The 26,159-nt window shown below is 45.8% G+C and overlaps 3 protein-coding genes across 3 annotated transcripts in view; 1 reads left to right on the top strand and 2 right to left on the bottom strand.

Annotated features, from left to right (window-relative positions):
• Nucleotides 1–1,762: 1,762 nt before the first annotated feature.
• Nucleotides 1,763–7,640, bottom strand: ISCA2 (iron-sulfur cluster assembly 2). The gene is made up of 4 exons (XM_053379558.1): nt 7,537–7,640; nt 4,486–4,651; nt 3,573–3,688; nt 1,763–2,708 (listed from the first exon to the last, which is right to left on the bottom strand). The coding sequence occupies exons 1-4, from the start codon at nt 7,596–7,598 to the stop codon at nt 2,534–2,536; spliced, it is 519 nt and encodes a 172-aa protein (XP_053235533.1). The 5' UTR covers nt 7,599–7,640; the 3' UTR covers nt 1,763–2,533.
• A 4,648-nt stretch (nt 7,641–12,288) lies between these two features.
• Nucleotides 12,289–20,685, top strand: NPC2 (NPC intracellular cholesterol transporter 2). Its single transcript, XM_053379571.1, has 4 exons — nt 12,289–12,486; nt 17,874–17,981; nt 19,055–19,227; nt 19,885–20,685. The coding sequence occupies exons 1-4, from the start codon at nt 12,408–12,410 to the stop codon at nt 19,969–19,971; spliced, it is 447 nt and encodes a 148-aa protein (XP_053235546.1). The 5' UTR covers nt 12,289–12,407; the 3' UTR covers nt 19,972–20,685.
• Nucleotides 20,686–21,644: 959 nt separating this feature from the next.
• LTBP2 (latent transforming growth factor beta binding protein 2) overlaps nt 21,645–26,159 on the bottom strand; it is a 139,338-nt gene continuing 134,823 nt past the window's right edge. Inside the window, exons 32-34 of the mRNA XM_053379419.1 lie at nt 25,403–25,678; nt 24,158–24,310; nt 21,645–22,744 (exon numbers count right to left, since the gene is read on the bottom strand). Coding sequence (XP_053235394.1) covers nt 22,578–22,744; nt 24,158–24,310; nt 25,403–25,678 — 596 coding nt within the window. The 3' untranslated portion in view covers nt 21,645–22,577. The remainder of the gene's footprint in view (nt 22,745–24,157; nt 24,311–25,402; nt 25,679–26,159) is intronic.

Genomic DNA, 26,159 nt, shown 5'->3' with positions numbered 1-26,159 from the left:
GAAACTGTGTATTTTAAGTCAAATGGAATAAGTCTTGAATACCAAAGCCAACTTGAAAGAAATTCTAGAGTGTGAAAATCCATCTCCAAGGTCACCCACCCCTCATAATGCTTTTGCTATAAGGGGTGAAGGTCACAAACAGGATTGTTTTACTTGCCCAAAATGTATAACTATGGTAAAATAGGCATACATGCAATCTACACATGATAGTATGTTCAGGTGAATTGGTTTGCACCAGCATACACAATATAGTGAAAATGTCATGTATGGTCAAATGTGTCAGACACCTGATTTGTATGCAATTTTGAAAACACAACCGCTCTCAGCAAAACATTTAGTGAAAATTGCATGTTCTCAACACAATTAAAATATTACACCATCTCTCTGCCTTCCTTCTCACTTAGAAAGTGGGGATTCAGGAAGCTCTCAAGTTTTTAAGGGCATGAATGCTTTGGAGCAGAAGAAAATCTGCATGGCACTCAGATAGCCTAGGGAATCTGAAATAATTTGTGATCAGACTCTTTCTCAACTGCATTTGTGTTGCTTTGTTAAAGGCTCTAACAACCCCGTGCCCCTCCCTCTTTGCCACTCCTTTGCATTGCTCTACTTTGACACCACCACCTCCCTATGCTGGACATTTTGGACTACAAGAAATGACCCTTTTAAGCAGCAGGCAGCAGCCAAGGCTGTTGAATTTTGCACAGACTGAACCAACTGCCTAGCATATTCCTGAATATGAGATTTTCGAAACAAAGCAGCACTTATGCACTACTTCTCAGCCTCAGATGCAACCACAGCACAACCAAGCAAGCCATCATTTTCTACAAGCAATTTCTTTAGCCATTTGCATCTCAAAGTATAAGGATGCCCCCTAGTGAAATAATGCTATAAATTCTAGTAGATAGGCAATCCAAATCTGCACCCTATCAGTTGTAGCTGAGGAGCAAGAAAAAGAGGTGGCTTAATTGACATTTATGTAGAAAGGGCTAGAGATAACAGGTAAATGGATCTGGGACTTATATTCTAATTTCCCCATACTGTGGGAAAATTAACACACCCTGCCCCCACTCCCCCAAATCCTCCAGGTTAGCAGATCAAGTTTCTCTACTCTCAAGGCTTCCTCCTCCAGAAACGGCTCCCCAAAGCCCCACTATTCCTCAAAGAGGGCATGCCCTTCACTTTAAAATTTGATTCCTTCTTGGGGTAGATGTGTCAAAGTCTGCTTCCTTAAAACTGAACAGATGACAGATATAAAAGAAAATAAGCAAATGTGAGTTACATGTTTTTTTAGGAACAGGCAAGCCACATAATTAATTACCTTAGTTTTTCTGAACACATCAAATGAACTGATAATTCTTCTATATGGTTTATGCTCTCATGCGGAAACATACAGTTTACATTTTGTTACTTGTAAGAAATTAAATCCAGCAATAGGAAGAACTTTTTAATCCAAAAGGCAGCTGAGTTCCTGGGGTGGGGGGAATCAGTCCCAGCTGAGCAACAACAAAGGTCACTGCAAAGAACGATGCACAAATATAAGCACTTTATAAAATGTTATGACCAATACTCAGTTGCACGTCCTTCGCAGATAAATACCTCCAAAGAGCCTTCCAAAAGTCCACTAATTAGATACAGGATTTCCTTTGTGGTCAAAGAACAAAAAAATTATCTAGAGGCATGCAGTGCTGCTCAGTCCAGTTCTACTCCAAAAATGAAGCTTTCAATTCCCAGCTGATTTTAAAGGAGAAACAGAGTCAAGGCATTAATTATTTAGCACTGTAATTACGCAACACTTCCTTTAAAACAACAACAATACTGAGTTTCTTGGCCAAAAGATGAAACAAGTGGGGTTTTTTTAATGCCTCTTGTTTGCCATTCAGAGAAGGCAAAAGGAGAAAGGAAACCTTAAGTTATGGAACATATGCAACATAACCTTCTCCCCATTTGGTACTCGCAACATCCTCACAACAAAATTCCCTTGCAAGACAATCCTTAAAAACTTTGTACATAGCAACGCTCCTTTTCCCAGGGTTCCAGATCATCTGTACAGGATCTCAAGTGCATTCAAATGCATATAGGCACCATGCAACAGGTGCTTTTGAATGTGTGGAGGTTGGGGAGCAGCTGTGGGCCCCAATAACTCAGCCATGCCTTCATCAGGGTACAAATGAAAATACAGAAAAAAATATGCCTATTAACATACATGAAAATTACATGCAGTGGGAAATCACTTCAAAAAAACCAAAATATGTTAAATTACAGAAGTATGTACACATATCTCCCAAGGTGATCAAGTGCTATACAGTGAGTCATCAGGGATCCTACTGAGAAGATACATTTGGGATTAAGGAAAACACAGGTGCCCGGCCACTTCACACCTAATCCTGGAGATATCAGTTCTTATCCGAGACTCAGTCCAGACTATTTGCATGGTACCATACAACTGATTACACCAGCTGGAAGCTGGACTTAATGAAAAAGAGATGTGCCACTCAGCATCCACTAGGGTCTGGTTGTTCAAAGAGATGGTTGTTCAAAGCTTAACAGAGAAGGATGATCCACAAGAGCAGCCTTGTTCTGCCTGTGGATTGTTGACCACCTGAAATGCGCTGCGAATTAGCTCCTGGTTGAAGTCCACCATGGCCCCTTTCACAAAGCTCAGACTGTCCAAGTCCACAACCACTCGGGCACCACCTTGTTCAAAAATCCTGGAGGAGGAGATAAGAGATAGTTGCAGTGATTTTGAAATGCAATAGATACATATCCAAGATCTTATTTGCCCCTGCTTCCGGGTCACACCCAAACATAGGTGTTACAATCAGCAAGACCTTAGAGAATGCCCACTCCATCACGAGCCCCCTTATCCTTTAAGGCTGGCAGGTGAGCTCTTCGCCAACACTCCATCTTTCTCACTGGCAAAACAGAGACATCTATAAGCAGGGTTTTCTTGGCTGTGATCTCCACACCTCTTGAACTCCCTTTCAAGAAAGGCCTGCCTTTGTCTGGCCAGCTTTTCAGGAGGAGGATGAAAATCCTGCTTCTTCAAGTAGCTTTTGATTTGGCTTAAGCACCTCTCTTACCTTTTTCTTTTCCAGATGAGTAGCTGAATTAGTCTGTTGCAACAAAAGCAACAGAACCTTAGATACAAACACATTTATTGTGGCATTTTGTGTATCGGATGAAATGAACTCTGGTCTATGAATGCTTATGCCATGATACATTTATTAGTCTTAAAGGTGCTGTAAGACACTTTGTTATTTTAGTTTACCTTGTTGATTAGATGATCATTATATGTATTTTGCATGGTGGTATTAGTTACCCTGAATCTTTAAGTGAAAAAGAAAAGCAAAAGGCACACATTGAGAGGTAATTGTTAACACTGAATGCATTGTGCTGCCACGGGGCTTGGAAATGATATGCACAAGTATAGCAGTGGAAAACAGTACAACAGGATTATCTGCGCTATATAATAGGATATTCATTCCTCATTCAATCATTTGCTCTCTCTCTCTCCCTCTCATCCCTCCCCTAAAGTTCTTTCTCCTCCACCACACAGGAACCTATGCCCTTACCTGTCATCAGAATTCACAACTGTATCCAAAGAAAATTTGTACTGGAAACCAGAGCAGCCACCTCCTTCTACCTGCAGCCTCAGAAACTCAGATGCTTCTGCAATCTCCAACAGTCTCTGTTGAAACAGAAAAAGAACGCTAAGTGGTGGGTCAGATTCATACAAAAATATTTAGCAACCACTTGAAATCCAACATCAAACTAGCAAGATCCCTCAAAGAGATGGTAAGTGCCAGATACAGAGCAACCTAAAGCAAAACACACACGAGAGGCACGTAACACCAATCAACCTGGCAGCACATTTTTTCACATGTACTCAAAGAGAACACTTGGAGTGCCTTCGGTGAAAGTGCTGCCATTGCTGCAAACGGTAAGGGCTGATTTGCATCCAGTCTTTGACACTACCCAAAACATGCCTGGCCTTTTCTCTTTTTGCCAAGCCTGGATTGAATACCCCACTACTAGTTCTATCACAGTTTGTATGCTAATAATAATAATAATAATAATAATAATAATAATAATAATAATAATAATATTGTATTTATATCCCGCCCTCCCCAAGCGAAGCCGGGCTCAGAGTGGCTAACAACAATAAAAGTAACATAGCATTCTAAAACCAATTCATTCTAAAATCAATTCAAATCAAAATAATGGCAACCATTGGGCCATTTACTACTGCATATTACCAACCCTCACGTGCAGCCACATCAAATTATGCCTCTCTGACATGGACAGGCCATGGAGATGGTTAATAATATAATGTATACTTTTTGGATTAAAGCAACCACACACTCAGCCACACATATACATTCTTTTATGACATTTTCGCACCAAACACCACATCATACTGTAGCTCGGGAGGAATCAAGACACTACAGATGGTACATACAGCTGGTGATTTCCAAGAAGCCATACCTTCACACAGTTCTCGCTGAGGTAAATCTGCCCCTCGCTGGAATCAGTCAAGGTCTCTCCAGAGGCAGAGGATGCGACCCACTGCACTCTTATCGTTGGCATGGAGGCACCATTCTGTGTGGTGCAGGATGGGGCTCTTATCAGATGCCAGTCAGGAAGAGAATGGCTGTGTGGGAAAGTTAAGGAACAAATAAGATCCAAGGAATGGAGGTAGTGGAAAAGCAATAAATGAGGAAAACAACTACAGACAGATTGAGGGACTTTTAAGCTAAGGGTCAGAAATATACACACACCCCCATCAAACCTGAACACACAAAGGCAGGTAACTTTGACTCTATACTTCCTAACTATGAGTTTCAATAGCAAAATTGTGGAACTAGAGAAAGCATTTATAGCATATATATGGTAGATAAGGGCAATATGCTTTTCCTCAGAAGACTGAGGCAACAAGGATCAGTGAGTGAGCGAGAGTGCACCTCTCTCTTTCTTTACTTAGAAATTCTTGTCTGAGTGAGAAAGAATGTCTGATACTGTGTGTCTCTTACTGATCTACTCATTAAGCAAGGGAGAAGAGACCCGTAGTAAGAAGTATCCTCTTAGACAGAAAACAGAATCCAGCACACAAAAGTGAGGATCTTTTACAGAGTGATTGTTGTTCTGGGCCTTTTCACTCTAGGCAAGAGAGAATAAGTGATGAGTCCCTGAATACTGGAGGGAGGGAGGGAGAGAGAAAAAAATACTGCACCCTGTGGAATAAACCTGAATCCCTGTCTGAATCCTAAACAACTGATTCCTATTATATGGTGTTTAAGCATTTACTGTTAGGTTGGGACTAAGTTCACAAAGGGCTGAACATACACCAATTGTTCTAAGTCGTGTGTTTCCAGCTCTCGGTTAGTCATCATCTGTCATGTGAACACTTCCCTTCCTTTCTTCATTTTACAATGAAACCTTTTTCTAGCGCGCTATTCATGAGTTTACTTTGATGCTGAAGTCATAATAACTGTCTTTCCGCCTTATAGCTATAGTAGATTTACTGCAACAAAGCTGGCTATTCCTTGATCAGGAGGTAGGAGCTGTTGTCTATAACAACCTTATAATGAAGGAATGGGTTTTTACAATTTTAATTGTTTTAGAAACAAAGAAGCAGATGCCCATACACACACATTATAGAGCAGAAATGGTAAAACCTTTGACTGAAATTAGCACTGCTTATTTTCATCTGCTCCCTGGTACTGGATGGCCATAGATCTATTAGAAACCAAACCATCATCTGTAGTTATTTTTCCCAGTGTACTGCTGTCATTATCCATATGCCTGAACCTTGCCTGAACCCTGCTAAGCTGCTGGCCTCAATACAATCTTCTAACTGTTGAGATGCACAGGGTAATTATACTGTACAGTACAAAAAGAGCGCTTCATTTCATTTTCTTTCAGTTTTTCTTAACAATCCCTTTGTTCTTCCCTGGACCATTTACTGTTTTGTTCCATGAATCTTTCTCTCAGTGATACAACATTACTACAGCTCAGAACTCCTGAGCTCAATATATAGACTTTCTGCACGATTGTTTCAGCCCCCAGAGCATTAAAGAAAAAGCATTTATACTAACAAGAGTACCACTGACTTCAACTTTATTTTTTTAAAAAAACCAAACATGGAAACAGATTTAGGCTACAGTCCTAAATGCACTATGTACCCCCACAGAAAGTAGTGAAACGAAAGTAATTCCTGACATTTCAAGACTTTTAGATATTAAATAACAAATGAAAATAGATCATTAGGCATGTCTTCTTTGCAGATTTGCTGACAAGTACCTAACAGCACAGTTGCGTGCATCTGAATGTACAGATAGTTTACAACTTAAGGCACAAGTGTGTCTTTTTATGAGCCAATTTAAATTTAATATTTTTATTGCACTAGCCAAAGGCCATGGCAGCATCCAAAGAAGAAAAACAAAAAAAACCCCAGCAGTTGCTACATATGTGGTAAAACCATGATCAAATCCACCAAAATTTCTTACTACATGTAATAATTTTTTTTTAAAAAAAATACTACACGTAATTTTAAAAATGTGCAAATTAGATCTCAGAGTCCCCTTTGCAGTTGACCACTAGCCCATCCAGTTCTTTCTTCCTAATCTTCCTAGCTGCCAGGGCATAGAGAGCCACCTTCTAAGTCACAGAGTCATCAGTATCACTGATGTAACCCTGCACATACTGCATAGGAGACTTGTCCCCAACAACACTGTATCTCCTTTTGCCAGTTAAACGTCTAAATGCCTTGAGATATAAGAATCAAAACCTACCTCTGAAAAGCAGTGAAATGCTCAGTCACTGAATTAACATTGCACCCTCCAACTACATGATGCTAGAATCATAGAGTCGGAGGGGCCCTAAGGTAAGGGTCATCTAGTCCAACCCCCTACAATGAAGGAATATGCAGCTGCCTCATATGGAGAGAGAACCTTGCAGCCTTGGCGTTATCAGCACCGCACTCTAACCAGCGGTGCTATCAGAGACTTATTGTTGGTCGTCTTGGAGTTAAACTCTTGCCTTCGTTTTCTCCACCTGCAGTACCAGAACGGTGAAATGACCCACCACAACCAGTCGCAACGTTTTGCCCATTTACTTGTTTGTTCCCACAGTAAGAGAATATTACGCTGTAAAAGCCTTTGCCTCCGAGAAGGTGCAGGTGCGGTTGAAATGTTTGCAACACCCTAGTAAGATAGACGGTTGTGTCTGTTCGATGTGTCGCCATGGCGATTCTCTGGGATCCCTGGACTTAACAGCCAAGCTGTCGGGACCTACGGGCCGGGGGGGTTGGGAAAGAAATCTCCCGACCCCTTGTTTGGGCTAGGAGAATAAGGGCGCCTAGGAATACGAGAGGGGCGCGCGCGTGTGAATGTGACTGCGAAAGGGAAACGCCGGCTGTGTCGTGCATTGAAAACCAACAAGGGCTGACACCTCGCCCGCGTTCGCCGCCGGGACCACCGTTCCTCTTCGCTTAACCCACCGTCGCAAAGCACGGAAAGGGAAAAGGCCCACCACTACCTGCTGCTCCGCCCGCAAAGCCGCAGCGCCCTGAAGCTAGCGAGCGCCGCCAGCGCCGCCATCTTGATCCGCCTAGCTGCGCTGCTATTGGCGGAGGCGTGGCCATATGTCCCGCCCAGACAGCGTCGGGAACGTACGCGGAACTGAAGAGGCTGGTTCCACGGGAAGGGGAGCGGAGGGGAGGGGAAGATCACGTGCTTCCGAGTGAAGGCGGGGGAAGCCGGGCGGAAGCGCCCACGTTGCCTTTAAGCTCTTTTGGCTATCGCTGTGACGTCGAGGCGCGCGTTCGCATGGCCACGCCCACTCCTGTCGGGGTTGAGGATCGAGTTTGAGGCGCGCGTAGGAGGAGCCTGCGGCGCTGCGGGTGATGCTGGGCTTAAACTCCCAAAATTTCAGAGCCTTGGCCATGCTGACTGGGGCTGGCGGGAGTCCAGCCACGTCTGGGGGGGCCACAAGTCTCCCATTCCTTAGGGTACGGCATGTATACTCGGATGTAAGCTCAAGTGAACATATGGCCACGACCTACACACACTGTTGCTTCGGGGTGAGAGCCCGTGAGCTGTTGTAGTTAAGAGTGGGGGATTAGGATCTAGTAGATCCGGGATAATAATAATTTATAATAATAATTTATTATTTATACCCCGCCCATCTGGCTGGGCCTCCCCAGCCACTCTGGGCGGCTTCCATAAAAACCAAAAATACAGTAAAATATCACACGTTAAAAACTTCCCTGAACAGGGCTGCCTTAAGATGTCTTCTGAATGTCAGGTAGTTGTTTATCTCTTTGACATCTGCTGGAAGGGCGTTCCACAGGGCGGGCGCCACTACCGAGAAGGCCCTCTGCCTGGTTCCCTGTAGCTTTGCTTCTCGCAATGAGGGAACCGCCAGAAGGCCCTCGGCGCTGGACCTCAGCGTCCGGGCAGAATGATGGGGGTGGAGACGCTCCTTCAGGTATACTGGACCGAGGCCGTTTAGGGCTTTAAAGGTCAGCACCAACACTTTGAACTGTGCTCGGAAACGTACTGGGATCAAATCCATTAAACTCACATGGGCCAGTCACTGCCTCTCTGCTGTGACCTACCTCACAAGGTTGTTGTGCGGATTAAATGAGGGCGGAGTGGACAATGTAGAGCTCTTTGGAGGAAAAGGTGGAATATAGATGCAGGAAATGAGGTATATCCCACCTAATTAAAGGGGGTTTAATGTTGAAAATATATGCCTATGAACTGGTTGCATGGCCTAGCTTGATTATCAAGCATCCCTATAGCCATGTAAGATCTTCCCTATTTTGCATATCTCACTTGACAATGAACCAAAGTGCCATGTGTCCTAAAGTGTATTCTTACAAAGGCACAATGCAACCACTGTTCCAGAGGTTTACTGTACACGTATACCAAAAAAAAGGCATGCCTATGTCCCATTTCAACTCACATTAGTCTCATATTTACAGCAAAATCAGTAGTTGTTCCCTATTGTACTGAGTAAGGGTTTGTCCACACTTCTGCTTGCCCCATGACTAGAAAGCCTGGGTCCAAAAGGTTTTCCACTTGTCCCATGCTTCCTAGGCACAGGTCCGAGCAGTTGTTTTGTTTGTCCCTCCACTTTCCCTGGGAGACTCTACCATTTACCACTGAATCAGAACAAAGATCAATCTGCAGAAAAACTGATTGACGTTTGTTCCGATTCAGCAGTAAACAGTGGGCTTTCCTGGGGGAAAGAGGCAAGGGAAGCAGAAGTGTGAACGAGCCCTTACTCTCTCTAAAGCCAGTTGTCACCATGATAATCTGCCACTGAATTGTGTCATAACTCAGTGAACTCACCCATACCATTCTCAGCAACTGCACCCTCAACTCTTTTCTGTTAATCCTTTTCCATCTTCAGATCATGTCTTGAGCTCCCTCTATGTAGGTGAAAGGGATGCGCTGCACAAGCAAACTGAGGTAAAGTTTAAATTTTGCTGCTGCTAGATTCTCTCTTTTTTGGGTGATCTGACATTGGACAGGAGAGACATTTCAAGGGAGCTGGTTATCAGTTTTGTGATAAAGACAAGACAGAAAGCTGTTGCTCTGTCCAAACAAGGGAGTGTTTCTAACCTTGAAAACTGGGCTAAAGGGTTTCCAGAAGCAACAGTCTTCAAATGACATATGGCATAGTTTCCTTAACTTCAGTTGAGCTACATAAAGTCTTAATGGTTTAAGACTGAGTCAACGGAAGGGAGGTTAACCAATGCATTGCAGTGGAGGTGGCAGTTCTAGCCTGAGCACTATGTGGCCCAAACCCAGTAGTAGTAGTTCAGGATGGACAGGAACTGAAATCGTATCACTCATAAGCAGCTGTGTACTGCTATGGGTAAAGGCGATGGCAAATTAGTAGCCACATGGCTTTTTCCTATGGGTTTCCTTTAGTTGAGTGACAGGTCACCAGCTCTAAAGCCATCCATTTCTGTCTTTATAACTAGAAAATTCTCTCTAGCCCCCATTTACCCTTACATCTTTGATAGATGTTTGCTCTGGCTTTGGTGGCTCTGATGGGCTTGGAAGGTTCAGCAAATGCTAGTCATGGGGAGTATTGCTATTCCCAATGAAGTGGCATAACATGGCACAATTGTGGCCTGTATGTGCAGCATTATTATTATTATTATTATTATTATTATTATTATTATTATTTCAATTTATTAAACACTTGTTTCTTGCTGCAAGCAACTCAAAGCATCTTTACAGAAACAGAACAACAAACAACTCATACATTCAATTAAAACCATGGGGGGAATACTTTACAAACATCCCCCATTACTCCCTCTTCCAGGCCATAATTTGGAATGAAGACAATACAGCATGTGAACCAGGTAGGGGAGCAGGTTCAGACTTTGTTTGGATTCAAGCAACCTAGTTATGCACAGTGCTGCCATTAGTCTGCTGCTAGGTTTTACGTTGTGATTTTAAATGTGTATTTTTACCCTTTTTTTTCTTTTAAATGGGGATGTATTACTGTTGTTTTAAATTCTGTGACCCACCTTGAGATCTTTTGGTGTAGGGCTGGCAAAATATATTCTTCAATATATAAATATGGCAGCACAGGGGCTTTCATCATGCTGACCTAAACCAACTATATTTCCATTGGGGTTGAAATTACTTTATGGGGTATTTCTCAGGTGGCGCTGTGGGTTAAACCACAGAGCCTAGGACTTGCCGATCAGAAGGTCAGCGGTTCGAATCCCCGTGACGGGGTGAGCATCCCGTTGCTCGGTCCCTGCTCCTGCCAACCTAGCAGTTCGAAAGCATGTCAAAGTGCAAGTAGATAAATAGGTACCGCTCCAGCGGGAAGGTAAACGGCGTTTCTGTGCGCTGCTCTGGTTCGCCACATGACCCGGAAGCTGTACGCCGGCTCCCTCGGCCAATAAAGCGAGATGAGCGCTGCAACCCCAGAGTCGGCCACGACTGGACCTAATGGTCAGGGGTCCCTTTACCCTTTACCTAGTTCAGCCTCAGCCTTCACCAACCTGGTGCCCTCCAGATGTTTTCAATATCAACTCCCATCAGTCCTAGCAAGCACAGCTGTGTAGTCCAAAATACTGGAGGGCACCAGAATGGTGAAGTCTGCATTGGCTCAGAGGAACTGAGAGCTTATTTCTGCTCCCTCACTCCTCCATAAGGGGTAACTTGGGTCTGCAGCTATGTGTTGTGTAACATTATGTTTCTCAACCGGCTGAGAACAACTTTTCAGTTTCTTGGCCTTCTGCCCATTTAGGAGAAGCAGGAGTAGGTGTGGAATTGAGGAATTTATGAACAACAGGGTAGAGGCGGCAGACACCTTCCTCCCCACTTCCCCCATCTCTTCTTTCTCACACTTTTCGCCACGTACACATTATTGAGTGGATATAATGAATCACTGCCAAAATGAATTTTTCTGCGTTGTGCGACTGCTGCAAGGCTCTCCACCCATGATCCATTTGGTTCCTGTGCTTTCCAGCGACTCCTGTAGCCCTGAAGCAACCAGGTGAAAGCAGGAAAAGCAGTGTTATTCTAGAGCAGGCACCCCAAAATTCGGCCCTCCAGATGTTTTTTCAGACTACAATTCCCATCATCCCTTACCACTGGTCCTGTTAGCTAGGGATGATGGGAGTTGTAGCCCAAAACATCTGGGGGGCCGTGTTTGGGGATGCCTGTTCTAGAGTATGAGGCACTCGTGGGTTCGAGCCCCATGTTGGGCAAAGAGATTCCGGCATTACAGGGGGCTGGATTAGATGATCCTTGTGGTCCCTTCCAACTATACAAATCCTATAATTCAACATTCACCTGGGAAAGTTTCAGCGGAGCTTCCTGCCAAACAGGTGCGCTTGAAAGCAACGCCTGTTGCTGGAAGCGGAGGCTTTCTTCGACGACGGGGGGGGGGCTCCAGGGTGTGGTTGGACTCCAACTCCCATCAGCCCCCACGAGCACAGCCGGTTGGCAGGGATGATGGGAGCTGGAGTCCTACAGCTCCTGGAGGAACCCGGGTTCCCTGTTGTAAGCCAATGCCCGGCTAGGTTACAGGGGCAGCCAGGGCCGAGCGAATGGCGGGTTCCTTGGCTCCGTGCCCGGCTCTCTTGCAGCAGGCTCGGGGCTTTCGTGGCGGCGGCTGGAGGCGCTCTGCTGCCGCTTGGCGCCCCTTCCCTCTCGGCGAGGCGCCAGCCAGGCAGCGGGCCAGGCGAGGGCGGCGCGCGAGGCAGGCCCGTCCCCGTCAGGTGACCGCGCCTGGGCGAGCCCGGCCTGGGCTGCCTCTCATGTGACGCCGCCGCAGAGGCGCAGGCTCGTATTTTAGCCTCTGCTCCGCAGCCAGCCGGGAGAAGTTTCTTGGGGGCGGCGCGAGAGCAGACGGGACGAGACGAGACCATGCTGGCGCCGACGCTGCTCCTGCTCCTGGCCGCCGGCTCCGCGGTGCTGGCCGAGCCCCTCAAGTTCGTGGACTGCGGTGAGTCGCCCGACGGGTCCTTCGCCCGCCGAGGCGCTCTTGCCTTCCCTCCTGCCCCTTTAAAACGCGGCGTCTAACACCAGACCTTGCTTCGATTTCGTTCCGTAGCGACTTGACAGGCTTGTCCGCGCCTCTGGGCGGCACTTCCTGGTTTGCAAAAAGTGCGCGCCGTCTTTCTGACGGAGCCTGGGACTCTCCAGAGAGGCGAGTTCGCCTCGGGCGGGTCGCACGCTTCTGCTGCTGTTGTTTTTGCATTGCAGTCTCTGCCTGCCAAGGCGTGGGGAAGGTAGAGAGGTGGGTGTTGGTGGGACGTCCTGCTTCTGTCAGTTTAGACAGCTGTCACCAAGGAGCAGCGTTGCCATGTTCAGGAGGGCGGAAGTCTGGCAGCGCACTGTCTCGCCAGGGTGGTACATGCACTGTTTTTCTCCTGCTTAGACTACTGCAATGCACTCTACATGGGGCTACCTTTGAAGGTGACTTAAAAACGACACCAGAATGCGGCAGCTGGATTGGTGACTGGGAGCAGCCATAGAGACCATTTAACACTGGTCCTAAAGGATCTTCACTGGTTCCCAGTATGTTTCTGAGCACAATTCAAAGTGCTGGTGCTGACCTTTAAAGCCCTAAACAGCCTTGGCCCTGTATACCTAAAGGAGCGTCTCCACCCACATTGTTCAGCCCAGACAGAGGGCCACCTCTGTGGGCCTTCTGATGGTTCTTTCACTGAGGGAAGTTTCAGGGAACCAGGCAGAGGGCCGCCTTGGTAGTGGCACCTTCCCACCAGATGTCAAGGAAATAATTATCCTACTTTAAGAAGACATCTGAAGGCAGCCCTGTACCAGGAAGTTTTTTATGTCTGATGTTTTATTATGTTTTTATATGTGTTGGGAGCTGCCTAGAGTGGCTGGGGCAACCCACCAGATGGGTAGTGTATTATTAATAATAATCATAATCATAATCAGGGAGCCCAGTCTGGAGAAAAAGGGTGTCAGAGGAAAACTTACCGTATCTCTCCCAACAGGTTTATATATCTGCTGCTGCTGCATTTTCCTCCTCCTACTACAGGAGCCCATCCCGCACATTGCCTACTCTTTCCCTTTTTCCAAAAGGGCAATTTCATAGGTGGTGCTGAGGGCTCCTTTGAGTCTGGAATGTTCCGCCTGTGATCATGTTGTCCTGCATAACAATTAACCCAGCCTACACATTGCTTTGGTCACACAGACTGCTTGAAACAGTCTGTATACCATGGCTACAGGATGAGCTGCTCAAAGCTGGTGCCAGCTTCTGGAAGGTATGGAGAGAGGAGGGAATGACATATGTCGGAAGGCTAGCCAGTGTCACATGAAAGCTGAGTGGCATAGGCTGTTCCTTGTTTGAGGGCAAATAAAAATCCAGCTAGCAACCACCAGTTCCATTTTGGCCCTCAGGAAATTTAGATGTGAAGGCTAGAACTGGGTCACCCTCTTCTGTAACAGGTGTGGCGAACCTTTAGACTTCCAGGTGGTGAATTACAACTCCCATGTTTGCTGGAGCTGATGTGAGTTGTAGTTCAGCAAAATCTGGAGGGCCGGTGGTCCTGTAATGTGTGTGTGGGTTGATGTGGAAGAGATGAAAGTAGCAGGGACAGGTGGTGGCCTAGGATTTCATCCATAATAATAATAATAATTTATTATTTTTACCCCGCCCATCTGGCTGAGTTTCCCCAGCCACTCTGGGAGGCTCCCAATCAAACAGTACAGCATTAAATATTAAAAGCTTCCCTAAACAGGACTGCCTTCAGATGTCTTCAGGTGTCCTCCATTAAATTACTTCTCTCCAGATGGTTTGCTCTGTCTCAGTCAGAGTTAACATCTGCTGGGTGCTAAACAGCTGGGGAGAAGTCCTTTCAATGAGGAAAGTAGGAAGTTCAGGCCCCCTCCCCAATGAGTCCACAGTGCACTATTAATATTCCTCTCACTTCCCCACTTTGTAAGGAAACAGCAGGTGTGCCATCATATCTAGTTACAGCCTTAGACCACTGGTCAGCAACTAGTTTTACTAGAGGCTGCTTTGATAAGGCACTGTGGAGTGGTGGGCCGGGGAATATCACCTGGCAACGTAACATGCATTGTACTTAAGTAGAGCATCTCTCAGTATTGTCTTACACTGACCGACAGCAACTGTCCAGGATTTCAGACAGGAGTCTTTTCTCAGCCTTACCTGAGTATGCAGGAGATCAAGCCTGGTAAGAGCAGCGGCAGATGCTCTTACCACTGAACTATGGCCCTTCCCTCAACAGGGACCATCAGTTACTCCTGTTGCTGGGCTCTCCACACCCTTCAGCAGCTGGCAGTGGCTTGGGGCTGCTGATCCCGCAGCAAGCCCAAGAAGCCATGGCGCAGAGGTTGATGGCTGGGCTAAAAGGACACTTCTGCTCACACAGAAGCTTTATGGTCCCATTGAGGTTTGAAGGGTAACCACTTTGTTGCTCTTAATACAAAACGGGCAGTGTGGGAAGCAATAACGGAGCAAGAAGACACACAAACCTTGTGTGGCTGCCAGTGCAGCCTTTTGGAGCTCTGCAAGGGTGCCTGGTGGCTTAGGATCACCCCTAAGCCACCAGGCACCCTTGCAGAGCTCCAAAAGATAGCCCAGATAAGTTCGTCAGATACCTACCCCATAGACAAGCCCTAATTGGGAGGTAAACTATGTAGATGTACAGAGCAATTTAATTCCCTTTGCGATGGGCTGTAATGGGGTTTGAACTGAGTGGGGGCAGAGCTGCTGAACTGCCCTCTCCCCCTCCACCTGTTGAATGTGAGTTCTGAGGATGTGGGAAGGTGGGGCAGGGCTGAGCCATCCTGGGGTCTTCTGGATCCTGAGGTGGTCTTGCTGTCATTTGATGGAGGGCATGGGGCTTGATCCAGACCTGATCGTCCTGCTCTCCCCACCACCACACTCTTATGTGGCTGCCATGATGGCTCCACTTCTCCATGAAACCCCGATGGCAGTGAGTGGGATTAGGCTTGCCGCCTTATCCAGGCATAAAACTTTGGCCGCAGGTTTGCCTAAAATAATATAATGCAAATTCATGATTGAGAGCTGGAGCCTCCAACAACATACAGCAAATTGGCTCAGTTCATGTCTTTCATACCTTTTTTTAAAAAATAAAGTTTTAAAACAACATAGGTGTTAACTGGATTTTGTTCTATATTCATTTTACTACTGTTGCCCAATCTTACTGTATCTCAAATTGGTCTGACCTTATATCTTCTGGGAAACATGAATCTTAACAGTATCGGAAGCCCTACTAGAATGTATCTTAAATGTATCGCAAGAAAGTGGGTTTCCTCTACTGCTGCGCAAAGCAATTGGAATGCAATCTGATATTGCCAAGTTTTACAGCATTCCCATGTTTTAATGCAGGATCAATATTTAGGGCAGGTTTCACCTAACGAGCCCTGTCAGTGGAAGCCCTGTGCATGCACTTCTGGCTGCACATTGGTGCACAACCACTGAAATTGGCTTTTGCGGGTGGTGGTGGTTGGGAGAATCCCCCAGAATAGCACACTTTGTACCTAATACCACAGGAAATTATTTATGGGACTTTGCAATGTGCAAGTGGCTGTTTTCTTTTTCTGTTGGTTTCAGAGTTTATTTGAACAGTGCAATCATGTGCACATGTTCCTGGGCTTAGGCAGCATTGGAATCAATGAGATTAATTTCTGAGTTAACATGTATAGGATGGGACTATAAGGCTCCTGTCTAAAATGCACTTAATGGGCCATAAATCGAACTGAACTGTGTACAGTTTACTTGTGAGCAGACATACTATTATTGAAACTATTCTATATTGCCCCATTCTTGGACAGGCAGGCTTTTCAGGTAATTGGCAATTTAAACTCAGATTCAGCAGTTTTATGAGACCACAACGTCCTTCCACAGCTGCATGTGTATCTGAGGGAACTACATGAAACTGTTATGAAAGTTTGATGTATCGCAAGTCATGTGAGGATAGAAGTCATTTTCCCAGGGCTGAGTCACACTTAAATGCTTTTTATGAGTATAATAATAATAATAATAATAATAATAATAATAATAATAATATCTTTATTGTCATTGCCCCCTCTCAGGGACAACGAAATTACTCGACTGCTCCATAAAAACACTAATTAAAACAATACAGCATAGTACAGCAAGGAAGATTAGATGACTTTCAAAGTCCAGGCTTCCCATTCAGGGCTGAGATCGCTCTGGAGAAGAAGCTGTTCTTAAGACGGCTCGTTCTTGTCTTCATCGTCCTGTATCTCCGTCCCGACGGCAGGAGCTCGAAGAGACAGTGACCAGGATGCGATGGATCTTTTACTATGTCCAGTGCCTTCCTATGGCACCTTGTGGCATAAATCTGCTCTAAGGTGGAGAGTGGGCAGCCAACAATGCTCTCTGCTGCCTTAACAACTCTGCACAACCCCATCCTGTCCTGGGTAGTACAGCTTCCGTACCACACACATAAGCCATAAGTGAGCACGCTCTCAATGGCACAGTGATAGAAGGCAAGCAGCAGTTTCTGCGGAAGATGGTTTTTCCTTAGAATTCTCAAAAAGTACAGTCTCTGCTGCGCCTTCTTCACAAGCCCCCTTGTGTTGACACTCCAGGACAGATCCTCTTGTAATTCAATGCCCAAAAATCTGAACGTTGTTACCCTCTCCACACAGACCCCATCAATCAAAAGTGGCTGGATATTGCTCTTCTGTCTCCTGAAGTCCACCACAAGCTCCTTTGTCTTCCTTGTATTTATGAGCAAGTTGTTAGCTCTGCACCACTCTGTCAGCCGCTCCACCTCATCTCTATAGTGCGTTTCACCCTCCCTTTCAGGGATGAGCCCAATCACGGTTGTGTCATCTGCAAATTTGACAACCCTATTACTAGGGTGAGCAGCGACACAATCGTACGTGTAGAGAATATAAAGGAGCGGACTGAGTACGCATCCCTGTGGTGTTCCTATGTTAGTCTTAAGCATTTTAGAGGTATAAGGGCCCAACCGAACCCTCTGGGAGCGGTCTGACAAAAAGTCCAATATCCACCCACAAAGTGATAACGGAAGCCCCAGATCTTCCAGTTTAGACATCAGACGCTGTGGTAGAATGGTATTAAATGCCGAGCTGAAATCTAAAAAAAGCAGTCTGGCATAACCCCCCCGTATGTTGGGACTTGTCAGTACTAACCACTGTGCAAAAGGGAGACACATTCACTGGTATTTATTCCATTTCATTCCTGAGTGTAAGTGTTTATGGGCTCTGGTATGATACTCCAAACCTGGACCCATGATAGCTATGCATAGTATTGTATCCAAGATTACCATCCTGTATAGCGAGGACATTGAACTGATGACTGTGTTTCCCTCACAGGTTCCAAAGATGGAAGCATTGTGGAGGTCAATGTGAGTCCTTGCCCTGCACAACCTTGTGTTCTCCACAAAGGAGAGGCTTACAGTGTGAATGTCACGTTTTCTAGCAGTAAGTATAGCCTGCTGATCTCTAGCTTCCTTGAGGCAGTGATAACTATGGCAGGGGTGGGGTATCTCTGGCCTGCAGGCCAAATTTGGCTTGAGTCCCAATTTGGTCCGCAAGGCTGTTCTCTCCACATCACTCCCACTTTTTTCTGCCCAATACCTTAGATCATACGCTATGTCAGCTGTGGAGCAGGTAGAGGCACAATTGGATCAGTAACTTGTTTGCACAGCTGATCCCTGCAGAAAGAGGGCTGAAGGCCCAATGGGCAATGACTTGAGACCTGCAGGATTGGCAGTGTTGATCCCTGACACTTCCCAATTGCTGAACATGGGGTTGGTAAATGCCAAGCTGGGTCAGGTGCTTGTAAGCGATGCGCAAGGGGCTTTGATGGATGTTTGGAACAGCCCACATGCCAATCATCTGATATCACATTGTTGACAGCTGGGTTGCCCTGCCTGCTGTCAGAGTTGGCCCACAAGGTTAGGATCTGATAACGATCTGGTGTGCCGAGTCAAAAAGGTTCCCCAGTCCTGATCTATGGGACTGAAACCTTTTAAGAGTATTGTGTTCAGCATTCAAAATGAGGATGCTTCTGCTGTTTGGAGTGTCTCACATGGAAAACATTTCAGTGCAGGAAAAACTACACGTATATCTTGGTATGTAATAATCGCAGTGAAATCCTGCTTGCTGCCTGTATACATTTGGAAAGTTGTAATTGGCTATGGCTTTTCAGCACATGTATATGCTGCAGAAGAGAAATATATATAGATAACTGCATGCACTTAGTCTTCATGTCTTTGTTTCCATTAATGGAAGTGTTTTTGTATAATCTCAGAGGTGGGAACTGAAGACTCTTAGCTGGTGAGGGTAGCCTCTTGTCCCCCTCTCCCCACTTGCCATGCAGCAATCGGGAATGTCACAGGGCAGTTGAATGTCTGTAACGCACTGTAGTTTTGACATGAAACAGTGAGAGCACTTCTGTTTGTTGTATGCGGTCCTGGGAGCCCCCATTCCTAGCTCCAGTATAAAGCTCTCTACTTGGTTCTTGTTTTCTCAATCCGTTTCTTCACGTGCAGAGACTGTGAGCAACGGCAGCCAAGCTAAAGTATATGGAGAAATGCTTCACATGGACATCCCCTTCCCACTTGATCAGCCTGATGGGTGCAAGAGTGGAATCATTTGCCCTATCCAGAAGGACCACTCCTACAACTACCTGAACAAACTACCAGTGAAGAGCGAGTATCCATCTGTGAGTGTCTTACCAGGCTCATCCCAATACTTACAACTGCCTTTCATATCCCTTTAACACGTTAATGATATAAGGTGCTCACAGGAGGTGATGGAGCAACTCAGATCATCATCATCTGGCTGCCCCTTGCCAAATCAGAGAGATAGCAGGATAGCAAAGGGCCAAGGAGGATGTTCACACAAGGCAATAAACCCAGGTTTGGATAATACCACTCCAGACTGCAGGAGTTAGGTTTGCCATGATGGAAAGTTCCCCCATGGTTGGGGAACTCTTTTCATCCATCCAGAAAATTAGCAGATCAGGGCAAAGGTTCTACTAGAACCCTTTCCCTTACTATCTAGCTTTCTGTGTGCAGGGAAATGCTTTTGTATGAAGAAATGTTCAGTCACATGTCTGGGTCCTGCCTGCAGCAATCTCTTTATTAATAGGCATGGTGTCCTGATTGTGTGTTGAGGGTCATATGGAAGAAAATGTACAGTATGTATTCTATAGCAGTAAAATTTATTCTCTGGGGTGGGGTTGCCAGAGTCCAGCATAGATGAGGAAAGGGTTTGAACCCATCTTAATCTGAGACTAGTCAGAGTGCATCATTTTTAAATAACATAAATCTGAATACCCTTCTCACTTCTTTTCTCTGTTTCCCCCCCCCCCCCACAGCTAAAACTTGTTGTCAAGTGGGAGCTGGTTGATGACGATGGACAGCTGATGTTCTGTTGGAAGATTCCGGTCCAGATCTCCAGCTAAGGAAACCCAGCTTAGCTCCTTAGGGCTTCATGGGGGAGGGAAAAGAGAGAATTGGGTATAGAGAGGAAACAAATGCTTTGCTATACAAGGCATTTCTTGTTTCAGTTCCTGTAGCATCTGTGCAACAATTACTCCTCTTTCCCCCAGAGCCAATTTAGGGCTGCAGCAGGAGGTCAGCGGTCAGAATGAATCTATCCAAGAGAGACGGGGGCTTTCATAAGTTTTGCTGTAGCTCATGGCAAAGGTTCTTGTAACCATTGGTGGAAAAGATCTGTGGTGGATCTTAACTGCTTGAAATAGGATGTGAATCATGAGAAAGACTTTCTGAAACAAAAGCGGGTCAGCAAACATCAAGATTATTGCTGTTTGTCAGTACTTCAGTGCCTCTCCTGGTCAGAAGCTGGCTGCAGGCTTCCATCTGCTTCCCACCCACCCCGCAAGTTCCCTGCCCCTTTACCGAAACTTTCCTTGGATCTGCAGTTATCATCTGGAGCCAGAAGATTGAGCAGCCACCTTCTGTGGCTGCTTGCTGCAGAAAAGGAAAACTTTCCTCTCAACAGATGCCAAACCAAATGGCATTTGGTCTCTGTGTAGAGATCATTTGTATTAACCATTTTGCACTATCTTGTAACTCGCCTAGAGTTGCTGGGGGAGATGCTCTCCAAACCCAGCCTCTTTTTATAACTTTCTTTTAATAAACACTTATAATGAAAATGTCTGCCTGTCTTGTTTATGGGATGGCAATGCATTTTCTGAATGGGAGCTAATCGTGTCCTGGCATTGCACACCTGTCATTTTAAAGTGTTACATGGGCTGGGTTTAACTTGGTTGATTGAAAGAGATACATGCCTACTCAGAGGAAGGCAATAAGATCAGTGGAGCTTACTCTCACAGTAAGATTGCATCCTAACATTTTGCTCTCTACTGGGTGAATTAAGTGCTGGAAGAATTTGCAGAGTTCTCTGTCTCTCTTGTGCAGTTAGTTTTTGTTTAGCTCTCTTCTTCCTGGCCTTAATCATATGCTGCTGAGAGAATGACGTGTGTCATTTCAAGGACATTGCATATAGAGACTTCCCAGGTCTGCAAACAATGTGGTTGGAAGGGGATGCCCCAGCCAGTGCCTGTTTGTGCTGCACTAAGTGCAGTATGATTTTTAAGTGTCTTTCATTGACTTTTTTGTTTGCATAGAACTCCAGTTGTAACACAGTAAAATATAAAAGCAATAAAACTGCAATTAAAAATCAGTATTAATATTTAATGCAATGGAAGTGCCTCCTGTGAATGGCCTGCTCACTTCATATCTAGGAATGACAGAGCAGCTGTTCCACCATCTTCAGCCATGCCTGCGGATGACCTTAAAAAAACCCTGTGGACCACATACCACTGTTTGGGAATGCCTGGCCTAAAATCCACATTTTGCAAACCAGCTCTTCTCTTTTTTACCCTACCCACTTGGCTTTTAGCTAACTCTTTGCAGCGGCTTCCGGTGCCAAGCTTGGGAAAGGATAAAGGCAGAAACATTCACGACCAGCTCCAGCCTAAAAGCTGTAAGGCACAATATAAAAACCATTTATTTTAACATCATGTTGAATTTTTCCCAATAGAAAAGCACCACAACGAAAACTTCCCAGAACTAAAGAGCTGTAGTCGTCCCTGTCCTGTCCCGTCCCGTCCCCCAAGCCAATACTCCAGCAGCCATAGGAAGTGCAGGGGTGGGTGCCCATGGTTTGGATGAATAGAGGCAGCATCCAATCTGTGCCAGACTATATAAATAGAATCCATACACGTTGAACATGACCACCCCTTTTTCCTGGCTCAGGTACAAAAGACTGTGCCCCTTGTCTTGCTAGTGAGGGGGGCTTTGGGACAGGGTTAGACAGACTTGGACAGGAGAAGCCGCAATGTGACACCCGTGGACTTAAGAATGTTTTTCATTCCCTGTGGGAAATCTACAGAGTCCAAGCGGTACATGTGTTGCTGGGGGTTGCCGCCCATTTAGCGCACAGAGCTGGAAGAGTCCTGCGCCTTACTGTCCTTTTGCCAACTGTGACAGAGTGACTTGGGAATCCCACAGTAACGAGTGTGAGTAAAATTGCATTGGAATGGTTTTGCAGTAAGTTAAAAAAGACCCTACACAATGTGAACCCGTGGAGGGGTGAGAGGGAAATGAATACTTGTCATATGGATGAGGCCCTGTGAGAGTGGTTCCCATGGCATGAAATTCTGCAGCTTCATGTTATGAACTGGAGGGCAAAATAGGTGAATGGGGATGAACATACTCGTGACCCACGCAAGGCAAGTTAGTATTTGGAGGCCAAGGACGTTGAAAGAAATGAGGATGACAACCTATAAAACAGGATGAAGCGACTGGGACCTGAGTGTTTGCACCACAGCTGAAGCAGGAAGCCTGGGCTGAGCGGGCCAGCAAGAGAGACGAAGGAACTCTGCAGCTTCTCACTGGCTTTTGTCCCTGTGAGTTGAGCCCAATGAGGTTTTTGTCCTTTGGGAAACAATCAATGGGTTTTTAAAGCTGTTTCTTTTCTGGCTGAGCAGACCTACAGTTCTCAAAGCAAATGTCCGTAGGGGTTCCATGGCTGCTTTTTGGGTCACGCGGCCTCTGCATTCTGAGCTGTCCCTGGCACGCAGCGGTGGGGCTCAGCTAAAGCTACGTAACCAGGCAAGCAGTTGCAGCGGTAGGAGCCTTCTGTGTTCTCGCAAGTGCTACCTTCACACAGGGTCATAGAGGCATTTGCTTCCCCGCACTCATCAACATCTGATGGGAGAGAGAAAAACAGTGCATCCATTAGGCCCAGCAGTACAGAAGTTCTCTCTTATTCCCTTTTGGTAGAATCCACAACAAGACCAGGCTTAAACGACATGCTGAGTGCATATAAAAACACCCACATTTGAGTCCCAGGTTCTGTTCTACACATGTATTATTTGCATACAAGCATGGCTTCCTGTTGGGCCAGAGGGAGCTGGGGGGGAAATGCTGTGGGTGTAAGAGCCAATGGATAAAAAATATTGAAAGTCAGAGTGGGCAATCTGTGGCCCTCCAGATGTTGGGCGGACCCCAAGTCCCATAAAGGACAGCCAGCATGGCCAGTGATGATCAGAGATGTAGCTGAACTATGACTTCCATTATACCTGGCCTTTGACCCATGCTGGCTGTGGCTGATGGCAGCAAAGGCCATGGTTCAGTGTTTTGTATGTGTACTATCAGATTCTTACTCAAATCTATAAAAAAACCAAGGGTATCTGAGCTGGTGCCTAAAGGGGGAAAACACACCAAAGTCCATAATTGGGCAACTTCTTTATTAAAAGGTAAAGGTAAAGGGACCCCTGACCATTAGGTCCAGTCGTGCCCGACTCTGGGGTTGTGGCGCTCATCTCACTTTATTGGCTGAGGGAGCCGGTGTACAGCTTCCGGGTCATGTGGCCAGCATGACTAAGTCGCTTCTGGCGAACCAGAGCAGCGCACGGAAACGCCGTTTACCTTCCCGCTGGAGTGGTACCTATTTATCTACTTGCACTTTGACGTACTTTCAAACTGCTAGGTTGGCAGGAGCAGGGACCGAGCAACAGGAGCTCACTCCGTTGTGGGGATTCGAACTGCCGACCTTCTGATCAGCAAGTCCTAGGCTCTGTGGTTTAACCCACAGCACCACCCGCGCCCCTAACTTCTTTATTAGGACAAAGCTAAAATCTCGAAGATGTGGCATGTTTCAAATTATCCAGAATTCTTCATCAGACACGATGTTACACCAGTTTGAGCGTGGTTGGATGGGGAAAAACAATAAAATGGTTGTAAGTTGCTTTGGGTTGCCTTGGGCAAAGAAAGCAACCAACAAAATAAATAAATAAATGGTTGGATGTTATAGCCATGAGTCTGCTTATAGGTGCTGAGGTAGTAATCAGGTTGAAGAAGAAAAAATTGCCACTACCCCCATTTCTCTGAGAAAACAAAGCCCAGTTTGTAAGCCAGTTCTGCCCCACACCTTAAACAAAACAAGAAGTTCCTGGGCAGGCAGGCTTTGCCCAAATGACTCATGTTTCTCTTTACTTCTGCTCTCCACTTGCCCAAGAACCTATGGTTTCATTTAAGGCGATTCCTGAAAATCAAAGGTTAGTCTTTCAGCAGCTACTGTATACCAGCTCTTCCTTTCTGTAAGGTCTGGCAACTTACCCACACAGGCCATGAGTATCAAGTCTAACTGGAAGCCATCAAAGCAGTCGCAGGTGTAGCCCTCCTGCACTCGCACACAGCGCCCGTTCTCGCAACCATTCAGGATCCCACACTCCTCGGCTCGCAACCCTTCAAAGCTGCTGTAGCGTTGTCCTGAAGACACAAGGGAACAATAAGCCAGTATAGAGAGGGACTCTTAGTGTCTACCCAGAAGACAGAGCATCAAGGGACACATGGTCAATGTATTAAAGACAAACATGGGCCAGATAAAAGATGTCATGGCTTGTGTAATCTTTGCTCTGGCCTATTTCCTTTCCCATTAACCCCGCTTTTAACTATACATTAAATCAAACTTTCCCCTTCGTTTTAAACATTCAACTCCAACTAAACATCAGGAATAACTTTCTGGCAGTAAGAGCTGTTTGACGGTGAAATGAACTCCCTTGGGAAGTGGTGGACTCTCCTTCTTTGGAGGTTTTTAAAGCAGATGTTGGGTAGCCATCTGTCATGTATGGTCTAGTTGAGATTCCTACATTGCAGATGACGCTCAAGGTCTCTTCCAACTCTACCATTCGATGATTCAGTATAATAACAAGTTTAAGAGCTAACAAAGAGGGTAGGTAAGGGGTCAAGCAAAGAAGAGGATTTCCCTCCCTCCTTTTGCCCTCTCTGTCCATCCCGCCTCACCTAACAACAAAGATCTGTGTGTGGAAGCAGATATCCCCATTCACACCAGGTATAAATCTGCCATCCAAATGGAGATTTGAATGTGCTTCCAATTTACTGCTAGTGATATGCACACACATACCTCCTTACTTGGATTAGCACACCCGGCTCCAGGAAGACAGTTATTACAAGGCCTCTGCTTGAGATGTGAAGTGCCTGACATGATGATACGCAGATAGTGGCTTGAATAGGTGTCCCCAGATTTGGCTCTATGGAGCTAACTCCAGCTGAGAGGCTGCCCCAGCAGATATTCAGTCCTCAAGACGATTTTATAGTTGGAAGGCTATGCACCCAGTCCTGGTTTCTCCCTAGGTTTTTTGGGCACCCAGTACATCTGTACATGCAGCGCTTTGCTAATTACAATAGTGGTATTTTGTGAATTCCCTGGGTAGAGATTAGCTCAAAGCATCTCCGAGATGAAATTGAGCAAATGTCTACATACAGTCTGCTAATGTATCTGTAGCTCATCCCTGGGTATAAGACGAATTTTCTACTATTTTTCTTTCTTTTAGCATTTACCAATTTGGCCAGGCACATAGCGAGGCTGAGTTTGTGCTGGGCGGAGCTGTGCTGCTTGCAGGGATGAATCACCGTCAAATCCATGACTTGATTCTCTGTTTGAGAGGCTGATATCAGGTGCTCCATACTCAAGACCCAACTGGTTGTAATAGGGTTCTAAATCTGGCCTGTAGAGTCCATACTGATGGTCTTCCTGAGTTGGGCCATATTCATAGCCAGGCATTTCTCGGAGTTCAGCCTCACTTCTGGCAACATTGCACAGCTGAGCAAAATCCTCTGGAGGGAGACACAGAGAAAAGAGGCAGATAAACACACCACCATATCTCACCTGTCCAAGTATTGCGATAATCTCTGGAGGCCTTTCTCAAAGTCCCTCTACCTTTTGGGATGAGTCAAATGGTGATGGAGAACAGGGCCTTTTCTGGGGGGTGGTGCCTTATTTACGGAATGCTCTTCCCAATGAGGTTTGCCCAGCTCTTTGGCTGGCCACTGTGAGAACAGGATGCTGGACTATATGAGCCCTTGGCCTGATACCTAAGAACCTAAGAAGAGCCTCCTGTAATGACATTTTTATTTGCCCAGGCGATTTCAAAATGTTGTGTTTTTACATCTGATGGTCACTGTTTATTTTATACCAAGGCTGTTGCTGATAAGTGTTATGTTGAGTTTATTGTTACAATTCCTGTGCTAATCACCGTAAGTCACTCCTAAAGTTTTATGACTGAAGAGTGAGTTACTAAGTCTTCGCAATCAACCA

The sequence above is a fragment of the Podarcis raffonei genome, chromosome 1, assembly GCF_027172205.1.
Source record: "Podarcis raffonei isolate rPodRaf1 chromosome 1, rPodRaf1.pri, whole genome shotgun sequence".
Classification (NCBI taxonomy): domain Eukaryota; kingdom Metazoa; phylum Chordata; class Lepidosauria; order Squamata; family Lacertidae; genus Podarcis; species Podarcis raffonei.
The sequence above is the reverse complement of the archived record's forward strand: the minus strand, read 5'-3'. Positions and strand labels throughout refer to the sequence as shown.